Genomic DNA, 14356 nt, shown 5'->3' on the forward strand with positions numbered 1-14356 from the left:
GACTTGGGAGTCCTATTCCAGGATTCTCTTAAGGTTAACTTGCAGGTTGAGTCGATAGTTAGGAAGGCAAATGCAATGTTGGCATTTATTTCGAGAGGACTAGAATATAAAAGCAGGGATGTGCTGCTGAGGCTTTATAAGGCTCTGCTCAGACCACATTTAGAACATTGTGAGCAATTTTGGGCCCCGTATCTCAGAAAGGATGTGCTGGCCCTGGAGAGGGTCCAGAGGAGGTTCACGAGAATGATCCCAGGAATGAAAGGCTTAACATATGAGGAACGTTTGAGGACTCTGGGTCTATACTTGATGGAGTTTAGAAGGATGAGGGGGGATCTGACTGAAACTTACAGAATACTGAAAGGCCTGGATAGAGTGGACGTGGGGAAGATGTTTCCATTAGTAGGAGAGACTAGGACCCGAGGGCACAGCCTCAGAGTAAAGGGAAGACCTTTTAGAACAGAGATGAGGAGAAACTTCTTTAGCCAGAGAGTGGTGAATCTATGGAATTCATTGCCACAGAAGGCTGTGGAGGCCAGGTCATTGAGTGTATTTAAGACCGAGATAGATAGGATCTTGATTGGTAAGGGGATCAAAGGTTACGGGGAGAAGGTGGGAGAATGGGGTTGAGAAACTTATCAGCCATGATTGAATGGCGGAGCAGACTCGATGGGCCGAATGGCCTACTTTCTGTTCCTATGTCTTATGGTCTTATGGACATCGGGCACATATCCAAAGTCACCGCGTGTCATTTTATGTGTCGGTAGGCGGGGCCCACCCCCATACGCTGATCCAAAGATTCTGGCCTTTGCTTCCTAGCTCCACATCCTCATGGCAACCCCAAGTCACATGACATTTCTTGAGACCGGCTGATGTTATAATCAGGAAACAATTATCCCTCTTTCAAAATACTCCCCTGCCCACTTTATTCTTAAAGGGACATCGCACAAAAGAAAATGCAAGCTTTGCCCAGATTGTGGGTCATCAAACAAAGGCCTTTCCTTAGCACATGGATCATCACTACTGTTCGGGGGTCTAAAATTACTCCCATCAGTAATTCCTTTCCTTTGCTATTTCTTATCCCCATGCAAACTGATCCTACATCTTGATCTTCCAAGCCAAGATCATTCTTCCAACTGTACTGGTCTCATCCTTTATTAACAGGGCTATCCAAACTCCTTTTTATTTCTTCTTATTCTTCTGAAATGTCAAATACCCTTGAATAGTCAGTGCCCTGCCCTGGTCACTTTGCAAACATATCTCTGTAAAGGCTATCATATCACACTATTTATTTCAATTTGTGCTATTGATTCATCCATCTTGTTACGAATGCTGCAGTCAGATTAAGAGCCTTTAATTCTGTCTTTTTTATCATTTTCCCCCACTCTGACCCTATTTAGTTCACTCTAATGTACAATCTATCCCTTGCTATCATACTCTAGTTATCATGACCTATATCGCTACCCTGCACTATTGCCTTGTCCTTTCTCATTGAGTATCCCCTTACATGAACCCTCCCCCAACTATTTAGCTTAAAGCCCTCTGTACACCGCTAGTTATGCAATTTTCCACGACACTGGTCCCACCGTGGTCCTAACTATGCAGTTGCCTCTTTCCCCAGTACTAGTACCAATGCCACAGCAATCTTTGACCCACGCATTCAACTATCTGATCTTACTTACCCTATACCAATTTTCTCGTGGCTCAAGTAGTAATGCAGAGATTATTACTTTTGTTGTTCTGTTTTTTTTAATTTAGCCCTTAGCTGCTCATACTCCCTTAGGCAGGACTAAAAAAAGAAGTTCTCATTGGTATCCATGTGGACCACGAGAACTGGATCCTTTGCCTCCTATGCCAGATTCCCCCCCAGCCCCAAGGAGACGTCCTTAACTCTGGCACCAGGCAGACATCATAGCCTTCGGGATTTGTGCTCTCAGCTGCCGAGAGCAGTATCTGGCCCCCTAACTATACTGCCCTCTACTACTGCATTCTTTTTACCCCTGCCCCTCCGCTTCCCCCAACCCCACTTGAATCACTTCCTGTACCATGGTTTTGTGGCCAGTTTTCTCATCTTTTCTGCAATCCCTGCTCATCCAAATAGGCTCCAAGAACCTCAAATCTATTGGACGAGTGTAAGGGTTCTCCAGTGCTACCTTCTGGATCCGCATACCTCTCTCACTCATTGTCACATCCTCCTACCTCTGACCACAGACCACATCTGAAGTATCTATCCTAAGGGTTGTGACTGGCTGTTGGAACAAAGTGTCCAGATAACTTCCTCCTTCCCAGATGCATCACAGTGTCTGAATTTCAGGCTCCAGCTAATCAACTCTGAACTGAATTTCCCCAAGCTGCAAACACTACAGATGTGGTTGCTGTGGATCGCACTGGTGTCCACAGCTTCCATGTTCTACAGCTGCAACACATCACCTGCCCTGCCAAATTTATTATATTTTACTTAATTAATTAGAGTTCCAAATTTCAAACTCTGCCTTCATTGAGCTGAATTCCCAAGCTCAGTACTCTGTCAAAGCTGTGCATTGTCAAACTGGCCTCCACACTACTAACTCCATGCATTAGCAAAAGTCTCCTGTATTTATACTAGCTGAAATTCTGAAGACCTGAGTCAGGCCCAACTGGCTAGGTAACTAGTTCTAACTAGTTATCTAATTAGCTAACTGTGTGGTTGCCACCAGCAGGCAGCTTGTTTACCATTGACTAAGTCTGAAAGAAACTACAAGTCATTGTTAAAATTAAGTTTAGCGCTAATTGTTTTAAAGTTATTAGAAGTGATTGTGGTGGTTTTATCCACACCTAAGAATGAAAGCACTTTACATGATAGCCATTAATTCAATTGCAGTTATAAATATTGAATATATACATTTGATTTGTTTGTATTTCAATAACCCCAATTTAATAGTGGAGACATAAATGTAACATAGAACAAAAACTGCTTTTATAACAAGCATTGGGTAATATGGGATTACTGTTTCTGTGGTATGAATATATGACTGGAGTCTTTTGATCTGTTGAAGTATGTACTTATCTATTAAATTTTCTGTAATTTCTATTAAACTCTATTTCCAGGCATGTTAAAAGATGTAGAAGATGATCTGCAAAGAAGAGTAAAGGTACCATGTTAATACAGTGTGCTAAGACATTTCCATTAAAATTCAGCATTTATATATAACATGCTTTTATGACTTGTTCCTATGCTTCTGGTATATTGTAACATAGCAACGTATTTATATTTTAGTCTTGGTTCTCATTGTTAATTTTCTCAAATATTCATGGGGAGCAATTTTGAACCTTTGTATTTCAGTTAATGTGGATCACTTTTGCAGGAGATTTAAACAAAAAAATACTTTTTTCTTATGTTTTACATTCCATTTACATTTACATTTACAAGTTTCTGTTTTCTTTCCCCAGAGCACTAGAAGTCGACAAGGGGAAGAACGTAACCCGGAGGTTGAACTTGAAGTAAGAACACGTCTGTCTTTAGTTGAATTCAGCATGTAAATTTTCCTGTACGCATTTTGGATTCAGACTAGCTAAAATAAAATGGTTCGGGTCTCAGACATTTAAAAAGGACTACTACGTTTTCTGTCTGGAAAGTCTGAAACATACTTTTTAAATAACTTTATAATTTAAATAGAACAAATCCTCAATTATTACGTCAACTGGGCTATGCACATTATTGACTTCAGAAGGCTTTGAAGCATCTTGTTAAAATTCATTTTGTACTGTTTGCATGGGGTTCTGTAGTGTTTGGATGACAGTCCCAGACTTGCACTGTAAAGGAGGACCCAAGAATAGGCGAAATATGTGTCTTCCAAGGGGGGAGGGAAAATTAGATGTAGTCATTGCACTGGCTAACTCTTGAGTATCTCTTGACTATGGACCTCACCCCAATGTCTACCATCCACCCTGCCTACTCCAAGGCAGGAAGCATGATTTACCAAGGCCAATATGTAAGAGGAAAAAAACTACAAGGAAAAGAGAGGGGAGCATGCTTTCTTAGGGCAATGCAGACCCTAAAAAGTAAAATTAAGTTTTGTTAGATACTCATTTACAGCTATTCAAAAAAAATGTAAAACTCAAAGATAAAGGAAGAAAATCAGTACAAACTACTTCCACAAAAGTGTGCCTAATCTGTTACCCAAATTTTGTGGCATAATTTTTAATAGAACTTTGAAGGAATGATGTATACTTGAAAACCCATTTGGGAATATAATTTGTGGCATTATTTTAAGGGAAGAAAGTGGAGGAATGTAATGAAGAAAACCTGTTTTGGCTTCAGTTAACATAATGATCAAAATATTCCAGTTTTGGGACTTGAAATTCTAATGTGATTGCTTTTAATGTTTCAGCATCAACAATGTACAGCAGTTTTCAGCAGGATAAAGTTTACTCGGTTACTATTGACTGCCCTGATTGCTTTCACGAAGAAAGAGGTGAGACACACCCTCTGTGGAAGTTGTGCATCATAATCAAAGTGAACAAAATATTTGTTTCTAGAATGACTTTCATAGATTATTAGCAAGGAATCTATTGGCGTAAAAAAAATTCACAGTAAAGGATTTCTGATCTGTTGACGACTTGATGTAAACTTTGTCACTGACTTTGATACAGACCTATTCAAAATTGTGATGGTATTTGTTTCAGAACACAAAACCTTAGAGATGGCATATTTTCTATTATTGAAAATGCAAGCAAAGGCTGATCAAAAGGTTCATGGAGCCATAAAGACTAAGAAGGTATCAGGTTTGGTGCACAGTCTTTGGAAAGTTGGCTAATCTCAGCCAAGGTAGCATTTGAGATGTTAAGATTGGCATCCGTACCCATCCCATTCTTGAACACTATCTAGAGAGCCTTCCAGAAGTGTCCATTAATTGATGTTTTCCAGTAATCAAAAAGTCAGTTAAAAATATCACCAACTAACGCAACGCAAACTTTGTGGACTCTCATAGCGTCTAATAATATTTGTTCTCGAGGTGGATTTTTAAAAATGGGGAGAAAGAATCAGAGGCCATGAATTAACGGTGAGAACATGCTGGAGTGGGGCATCTCACGCAATTAAACTTCTTCCTGTACTCTTCAGCTAAAAATCTTTTCACATTGTAGCTTGCTGGAAATATGAGCTGATAGCACCACTTTGAGGGCAATAGGGCATCTGGGACCTTAATAAATGGCGGGAGCAATGATGCATCTCTTTAACCAATGAGGTTTGAGAAAGAAAAGGGTGACAGAGAAGGATATAATGTGAATTAGAGTCAAATTAGGTACAGGAAGAGAAGTGGAGGGAAATAAAGAGTCAGAAAGGAAATAGAGACAAAAAGGAAAAGTAAAATAAAAAATTGTTTTTCTAAATCTCCAACAGCATGTCACCTGAGGCAATAAGAAGTTGATTGACAGTCATTACAAGAATATAATGACGATTCTTAACTCTGAGTGTGTTTAATGGGAAATACATGTGGAAATCTAACAAGTTCTTAAAAATAATGGAGAGCCTCAGGCCAAGATGCTGCAGCATGTGAAGCAGACAGAGGAATAGTGTAAATCGATCAAGCTCTGGAGATTCACAACTCATGGAGTATCTCTTAGTCCCTCGAACTTGCTGGTTGATTTGCACATTACTGGGAACTTGCATCATTTTTCCAGCAAATTCCAGTTTGCACACAAGCGCACACAATTTACCCCTTATACATGATGGCCAGTATAACACGGCGGCGTTAATGAGAAAGAGGAATCCTTACATTTACATAAAAATTAAAGAAAAATAACTACAAAGGAAAAAGTTGATAAGACATCTTATGATTTTGCATATTTGTTTTTGGTAGTACTGAGTTGCTAAAAAAAGGCATTTTGTCTTGCACTCATCAGGACAATCATAATATCAATGTTAGGGGAAACAACTTTATACTGTATGAGAAGAGAGTGCTGATTGGTTGGCAAGTGGACTCTGATTGGTGGAGGTGTTGCCCTAGAGAATGTACCAGGTGATGGTGACTAACAGTTAACTGCCAAACATTGGTTGAAACTTAAACCAGGCAGCTTGATTCTGGTCAACGCATTGCTTTGAGGAATGAACCAGTGAATGGCTATCACTTGTTTTGTTTAGCTGAAACAGGCCTGTATATGTTCTTTCGTTCTGCAAAGAACTGGGCCCTATGTATTAAAATTGTAGCTTTGCAGACAGAAAGAACATGTAACACATTGCACCCATTTCAGCTAAACAAAATAAGTAATATCTATTTTCTGGTTCATTCCTTGGGTAAATGCCTTGACCAATCAGTGTCAAGCTGCCTGGTTTAAATTTTGAATAATGCTTAGCAGTTAACTGTTAGTCACCATCACCTGGTGCATTTTCCATGGCAATGCCTCTACCAGAGTCCACTTGCCAGCCAATCAGCACTCTCTGCTCATACAGTATAAAGTTGTTGCTTCCCCTGACATTGATATTTTTGTGATTGTCCTGATGAGTACAAGGTGAAAAGCTTCGACAAAGTGTCTTTTTTCAGCAATATTTGTTTTCTTTATTGTTCACTTTGATCTTCTCAATCCAGTAGGCTGTCTTCCACCACTCGCAGGACTCTACTCATAGTTTTCCCACCCCTTCCTTGTAGAAAGGCCTTCAGCAGCTGTGATCAATGTCACTACTCCATAGCACTGTCAGTCTTGTAAGTTTTGTATTTTTTGTAGAAGAGAACAGGGAAGATTAAGATTGGCAACTTCAAAATAAGGTCAAAAATTGGTAACATAATGTAATAGAATTTCATGGATCATATACACCATAAAACTGAGCATGAAGAAACTTCACAGCTTTTCTTTAACAAGCTTCTGGTTAAAAATATAAAATTATGTCTCTACAATCGGAAAACACTCTTTGTCCTTTGTTAGAGACTTGAATATAATCAAATTTAGAGTTTTAATTTTAAGTGTATTCCAGAAAGTTGTTCATTTCTTGCTGCCTGCGTTGTTCTCATTAGAATATCAGTAAACATAGAACTGGGAATGTCAGATTTTAGTACTTGAACTGGATAACAGTAGGATGAAGTGCTGGTAAATTAAGAGCAATAAACAGTACTAAAGTGCACTGGTACAATTGTGATTTTTTTTCCATAATATATTAGTACCATGGTACTTAACAGACTAGTGACAACACTTTGCATTATTACAATGAAACAAACAGTTTTATTAAAAAGTCAGTTTTGAGTGGCAACTCACGCTGATGAGCCAATGTGCTATTATACAAAATGTTAGGATGAGGGTTGGGGAGGCAAGTGTTATATGCCAGTGGTTCCCTGTACAGTGATTTTCAGAGCTCAGTCAAAGCGAAGCAAGCTGGTTTCCCACGGCTAGATCTTGGAAATCAGAGAATATAGGAATCTGACCCCAACACACTTAAGTTGCTATTATACTTCCTGCCAATTAGTTGCACAATATCATAGCCAGTGGAATGGTAAAAGGCAGCCACCTCTTGTTGTTGATGACACACAGTATGGATTAACTCTTGGGAAGGTCAGTGACATTGTAAAGTCAGAGAAAGGATAAAACTGATTTGTTAACTTATTTTTCTAGATGAGTGCAATAAGTGAAGCCCAGAAGCTTATGACCCAAGCTGCAGATCTTCTACCTGCTATACAAAACTCCATCCACCATGGCATTCAGGCACAAAATGATACTACAAAAGGAGGTACAAAACAAAATACATTTTCCGCATTTTAGCCACTTACCAGATTCCCAAAAACAGTACTGTGTTTGAGCCAATGGCCGGGATTTAACATAGAGGCAGTGGTTCTGCCCACTGGCTGGAAAGTAAGATATGAGCCCACTTCTGCCAGTCCTGGAAGCCACGACTGAACTTTACAAAGCTCAGGGAATTATTAGCATGAAGTTGTGGCTTCCACCCCTCTCAAGCAGGATGTCCCGCTTCTGAGAACTACCAGCCAATCAGAGACCTGGCAGTTCTTCAATCCCAGCAACGCCACTGGGAGCAGTGGCCAATGCAGGGACTGCAGTAGGTCCTAGACCAGAAGCATCACTGGAGGCCCGGAGTTAAGGGGCAGGAATTTTCGCTCGGTGTGCGGACAACGTGCCCAACACGCCCAAGCATGAAATAAAGCGCGTTGTGGTGAGCCGAGCGTGCCAACTCAACTAGCGCTCTCGCAATAGTTCAGTTGGCGGACGCACGCTGGAGCCGACCGTGCCCGCCAGCAATTAAAAGGCCTATTAAGGCCATTAACAATTCTGCTGAATTTTTCATTGTCCGTTCAATCTAACGGTTGACGGGCAGGCGAAAAGGCCAAGTGGCCTTTGCATTTTTTAGGAAACCATGGGCAGGATGAGGTTTCCCAAAGCAAATAAAAATAAGATAATTTTACACTTGAATTAAAAACATGTCCCTGCTCATATGACATTTTTATTTTGTTCATTAGTTTTTTTAAACAGCGCTCATACCTGAGGGAGATTGAAGTGCTCTTTTGCGTGTATGCATGAAGTTCAAGCTAGGCCCGCTCGCCCTCCTTCCACTGCCCGGACAGGCAGCGCTGAGCTCTCGTTCCACACTGGGCAGGCCTTAATTGGCCCACCCAATAAAATCGCGGTGCAGTGCTGATCATGGGCGGCGGTCGCCTTCCCGACTGCCCCCGCTGTGCAACCCCACCAAAGGCAAAATTCTGCCCAGGTGTGCGGAACAGTAGTGAAGTGGGGGGTACGGTTGAGAGACTCGGGGCATTCTGCTAGCAGTAGCAGCACTTGCTGCCGGCGGGCCCTTCGTGGGGGACAGGATGCCTGAACAGGAGAGACTTCCCCACCCCTCCCCCACCTCACCTTCCCCCAGCTGCTATTGGTGAAATACCACAGTGCCAGGACAAGGCCCTTAAGGGACATACAATCAAGTTTTCAGAAAAGTATCCTATTTCAATAATGAAAAGGAAATAAAATTGAACAAAATGTGTCATTTTCATTGCATGAATAAGAAACCCTGGCAAGGGCCTATTTTAAGAATATAAACTAAAACATTTGTTTTTATTTTTTGCAGTTTAACAAATCCATATATTAGGTTGAAAATTACTCCTTCAGTTTGTACAGTGTCTTATAATGCAGCTTTATCTTAACTAGAGAATAGATATTTTGAAATCGTTTATTCCAGGGTTGGACCACACTCGGGTGCTGAGCCCTATCAATCCTGTAGTTGACACATGGGCAACTCAATCATACTTGGGTTTATATGTCTCATTCACTATCTAGTTTGTCCTTTTTTTTGAGTTTAGAATCTGGAGTTTTCGAAAGGACTGTTCTGATTGCTTCTGTCTTAGTGGTGCATAAATTCTAAATTAGAACACCATGATCTGTTGGTATCAGCGAACTTAGATAAATGGATGTTAGCCGTATAAGATCTAAATATCGCATGTGGCCCTTGAGTTCGTAATATTCATTCGTGCAACACAGAAAGACCAAAAGCGTGGACCCTCATAGCTTAGTGCATGAGAGTTGTAGTGGATGTGCAGATCACTGTAATTTTCCAGAAGTGTTTTTAAAACTGTAGTTATATATTTTCAAATAAGTAAATACTGAAGTAAAGACTATGCCTGTGAACTTTTGGTTTGATAGATCACCCTATAATGATGGGATTTGAGCCACTGGTCAATCAGAGATTGTTACCTCCAACATTCCCTCGCTATGCAAAAATTATAAAACGAGAAGATATGGTCAACTATTTTGCTAAACTTATGGAGCGAATAAAAATGGTTTGTGAAGTTGTCAACTTGACAAATCTGCACAATATTTTGGTAAGTTCAAGATTTCTTTTATGTATAATTTCTTAATCTGCCATTTTATTGTTTAACTGTTCAGACAGTTATTCAGGGATAAATTGATTTTGTTTCAAAGGGCATTTCAATTTGCAAAAGTTGTATTTGTACCACCAACTTTCGCATCATAGTAAAGCAATTTCCATTTTGCCTCAATACCGAAGTTGTATGAACAGGGACTGGTGCAAGCAACCTCAAAGTGAATCGTAGTGCAACTGCTGAAACCCCAGCACCTGGGGTTTCACACCCAAATTAAAATTGTGTCCCATTTCAATCAAGAAACAAAGGAAAAAAGCACAGTCAGTGCATTTATATATAGTAATTATTCTGTGTTGTTTAGTGAAAAACAAACTGTTCTTAGGACGTGGAAGCAAGGCCACATTTACTTCCTATTTTTATTTGCCACTAGAGGCCTCCTCTTTGAATAGATGTTGTCGTTATGGTGAAAGTCCCTTCACTATGGTGTTAGGTAGAGAAATATAGGATAATGACTCAGTGAAGACAATTTTGTGGTGTGGGTCATGTGCAGCTACCTAGTGACACAGTTAAGGCCTGTCAAAACTGATTTTTGAATATAAATTTTGGAGTTCAATTCTAAAACCTATTTTTTGGAGCCAGAGTATTACCATGACCGGAACCAGACTGACTCATGCTATGACTGATGCAGTTGGTAAAGCAGAATTATTTAAAAATCCCAGATGGAAGCATTTTAACAACTGTCATAACCTATAATTTTAAGTGTTATGTTTGAGATGTGTCTCAAAATTCAGGAATCAGACCATCAGTTCTCAAGGTTTTACATTAAACTAAATGAAACATTTTATTAATTTATGCAGGTTAAATATATATATATTATATATATACATGGCTACAAATCACTACTATCATAACTTTTAACAAATTCCCAAACTAATCTCCGTTAAAGCAACAGCTTAGACTTAACCAGACACCAGGCAAAGCATTTTCACCTTACTAATTCAAAATGAGGCTCTTTTCACTTGGTTCCTGTGGAGCCAGTTGGAGGCTTGCAGCTGCCTTTTGATCTCACATTGCCTCTGCTCTGCATACCCGAAAAGCACTGATTGAATTCAAATTCTCAATGTCTCACCAGCCTCTTTGAACTTCACCTTTTAACAATGAAACCCCTTTCATAGTGCCAATTTTATTAGTAATACAAACATATTGCTTGGTAGCTGCTAGATAGGTGTCAGTTTTCACCCTACTTCTTGAATGCTCTATTCAAAAAATGCAAATGCAAGCTAACTCTATTACTATCAAAACTAGTACACATCAAAGCACCCAGACTAGCTGGCTTTAATCTAATTAAGACACACCCACAGACTAAACCTCTATTTTAAAAGAAAAATATTTTCCAGTAATATTATATACAGTAATAGCTTCATAACACTCACCTTCTGTAATCTCTGAATATTGGCTTGTGCACATGTTTGGACAGCAAGGGAACTGTTGGATTGAAGAAAATGTATTCGAAAAAACTGCAGATACTGGAAATCTCAAGCAAAAATGGAAAATACTGGAAACGATATCTCTGGAAATGACACACACAAAATAAAATTTCCAGGGCAGAATTTTACGGCAGTGGGATTTTACGTTCCTGCTGCAGTCAATGGGGATTATAATGGCTCACCGCATTTTACGGCCCCGTCCCCGCCGAAATGGGGCCGTAAAATTCTGCCCCAAGTGTGGACTCCTGATGAAGAATCCATACCTAAAATATTAATTTAGCTTTTTCTTTCAACAAGTGCTAAATGGACTGCAAATTGTTTCCAACGTTTTTGTTAGATTGAATGTTACTTTAAAACTAATAGAAAAATTAAAATTTATCAAGTGGCTGAATAATTTTGTTTTCATTTGGGAATTCTACAAAATATGATTGCCACGTACGTGGAAACATTTCATATAGAGACATGCTATTAACTTGTAAACTAAGCTAGTTTTTGAAGAAAAAATTGATATTTTAAGTTTCTATACCTCATCTATTAAAATATTTACAAATTGTCTCATCAGGATATTTTTGGTGTGTTTTGAAATTTTCATTTTGTAGGACTTTTTCTGTGAATTTAGTGAACAGTCGCCTTGTGTGCTGTCCAGGTCTTTGTTGCAGGTAAGTAAGCTTTTATATATCTTCAGGAATTGCAAATAACTGCACTTTCATTGTACAGTACTTGCATGTTTATTCATACTTGCATGTTATACATTATCAATGGAGATTGCTGATGAATGTCATAAACCAGCATATACAAATTTTAAAATTGCCTCAATTTAAGTAAATGATATATTGAAGAATATCTATAGGAAGTCTCTTTTAGATATCGTTAAACTAATTATTATAACTAAATTTTTGTATTTTGAAAGTATCTGCTGATATAGTGATTATGAGCAGACAACCTGAATATCCCAAAGAATTTGCATATGTTATTAAAACTAAAAATGATTGTAATTGTTAGCAGATTGGTTATATTTATAATAAATATTTATGTTACAGGCAACTTTCCTGGTAGATAACAAGAAGGTATTTGGTACACATCTGATGCAAGATATGATAAAAGATGCTCTGAGATACTTTGTCAGTCCTCCTGTGCTCTCATCTAAGTGAGTAACTAAATTATTGTGATTTTTTTAAGAGCAGTGTTCCTTGCATTTGCTGATCTGAGCTGCATGTCAAATAAGTACATTGCTGTTTATCATGCTATAACAATTCTCACATCACAGATTGATTTCAAAAATGCTGTAAATAAACTACAGTATAAGCCATGCTGTCAGCTGTGGAATATAATTATTATATAACTTGTCATCTAACCAAAGTAACCAGCTTACAATTTTGACGTATGATTAAGTGGGCGGGTTCACTTGTAGTCTAACTACAGCTGTGTACCTTCAGTGCATTCAGCATGGCAGAAGTGCTACCCAGTTATAAAAATAATTCTCTGTGGTTTGACTCATACAATTACATTAATTTTAATGAGAACTCCAAGTTTCAAATACAACACACTCGACTTTGCTCAACAATATGGCAAAAATCTAATGTTAGGACACCAATCTTATCTGTAAACATCTTTCCACACTTCCCAGCCTTCCTTATGGATTTTCTGAGGTGAGGTTAGCAAATCAATGCAAATATAAGCCTGTAAATTTCCGGTGGAGTGGCAATTAAGTTAGATTGACACTCCACTCGTAATTATGAAGACTCATTTTATATATGGTGCTTAATGTTTAGAACTCTGAGCTCTATATGTAAAAGGACAGTGTTCTCGGCCATTGCCCATTCTAAACTCCTTGTAACATTTGCTAATTACCACAGTGCTTGCAAATTAATTTTAAAACAACCAGTAAGATTGTCGGGAGGTTTTTTTTTAACCACCAAGCCTATAATGGGTGTATTCATACTCATGGGAATCCTGCATTCAGTGCTTTTAGTGTAAGATACCACCCCGCCACAATGTCGAACCCACTCTTACCAGAGTCACAAATGTGACTGTGACAAAGGTAAACTATATTTCCTTGTCCGTCTCGACCTATCTGCAGCCTTTGACCACACCAACCTCCTCCAACATCTCACCAGTGTCATCTAGCTAGGTGTAACTACTCACACCTGGTTCCATTCTTATCTGTCTACTCGTAACCAGAGTATCACTTGTAATGGCTTCTCTTCCTGTTCCCACACCATTACTTCTGGTATCCCCCAAGGATCTATCTTTGGGCCCCCTCTTTCTCATCTTCATGATGCCTCTCAGGCATTATCCGATATTACAGCATTAGTTTTCGCATGTATACTGATGACCTCTACCTCACCACTACTTCTCTTCACTCCTGTCACGAAACTGTCATATTTTTCATAATATTATTGTGGGATATTGTAAAGAAGCCTTATGTGTGTGTCGGTGAGTGTGGTTCTGTGTGTGGCTAATTTAATTGAATTAGAGATCGATAGACTGCAAGGTTGAAATTATCAAAAGAGTTGGGTGTTAAAAGGCATTTGAAATGCTAATGAGGGAGCTAGGGTAAAGTCAGCAGATAGGGTGTGAATGAAATTTGCATTTTTAGATAAGAGGAAAAGTTGTTGGATTTTCGAAGAGACATGATAAGGTTTTTACAACTGGCAAGATAAATAGGGCAAGATTATTACTTTGATTTTTCCCAGAAGTGCTGACCATAATGACTACATACAAGTTTTTTATATTATGGGAAAAGTAAATTCCAAAGACGTGGGGGTACAGTGGGATGTACATATCAAAGAAGGAGAAATATATTTAAAGAAGCATGGAAGTCTGTTTGGGGGTTGGCTATGTGAGATCTAAAATGTACACCGTGTGAAACAGACTTGGGGGGAAAAGCTATCGCCACTTTGCAGAAGTCTGCTGTTCCAGTAACCAAAGTTGTGTTAAAAGCCTTTGGAATTCTGCTGTCGAGTGCGTGCTTGTGGTAACCTTGCTGGATTGTCTCTATAAATTAATAATATAATTTGGACTGTTAATTAGGAATTTAATTAGGAATTTGAAATTTTGGGAATTGTTATAATATTA

The 14356-nt window shown here is 38.9% G+C and overlaps 1 protein-coding gene across 1 annotated transcript in view; it reads left to right on the forward strand.

Annotated features, from left to right (window-relative positions):
- Positions 1–14356, forward strand: part of naa35 (N-alpha-acetyltransferase 35, NatC auxiliary subunit) — an 89826-nt gene that overhangs the window by 32549 nt on the left and 42921 nt on the right. The window contains exons 8-14 of the mRNA XM_078568089.1: positions 3085–3128; positions 3427–3477; positions 4368–4451; positions 7579–7693; positions 9613–9791; positions 11878–11937; positions 12319–12425. Coding sequence (XP_078424215.1) covers positions 3085–3128; positions 3427–3477; positions 4368–4451; positions 7579–7693; positions 9613–9791; positions 11878–11937; positions 12319–12425 — 640 coding nt within the window. The remainder of the gene's footprint in view (positions 1–3084; positions 3129–3426; positions 3478–4367; positions 4452–7578; positions 7694–9612; positions 9792–11877; positions 11938–12318; positions 12426–14356) is intronic.

Source organism: Cetorhinus maximus, chromosome 2 (assembly GCF_964194155.1).
Source record: "Cetorhinus maximus chromosome 2, sCetMax3.hap1.1, whole genome shotgun sequence".
Classification (NCBI taxonomy): domain Eukaryota; kingdom Metazoa; phylum Chordata; class Chondrichthyes; order Lamniformes; family Cetorhinidae; genus Cetorhinus; species Cetorhinus maximus.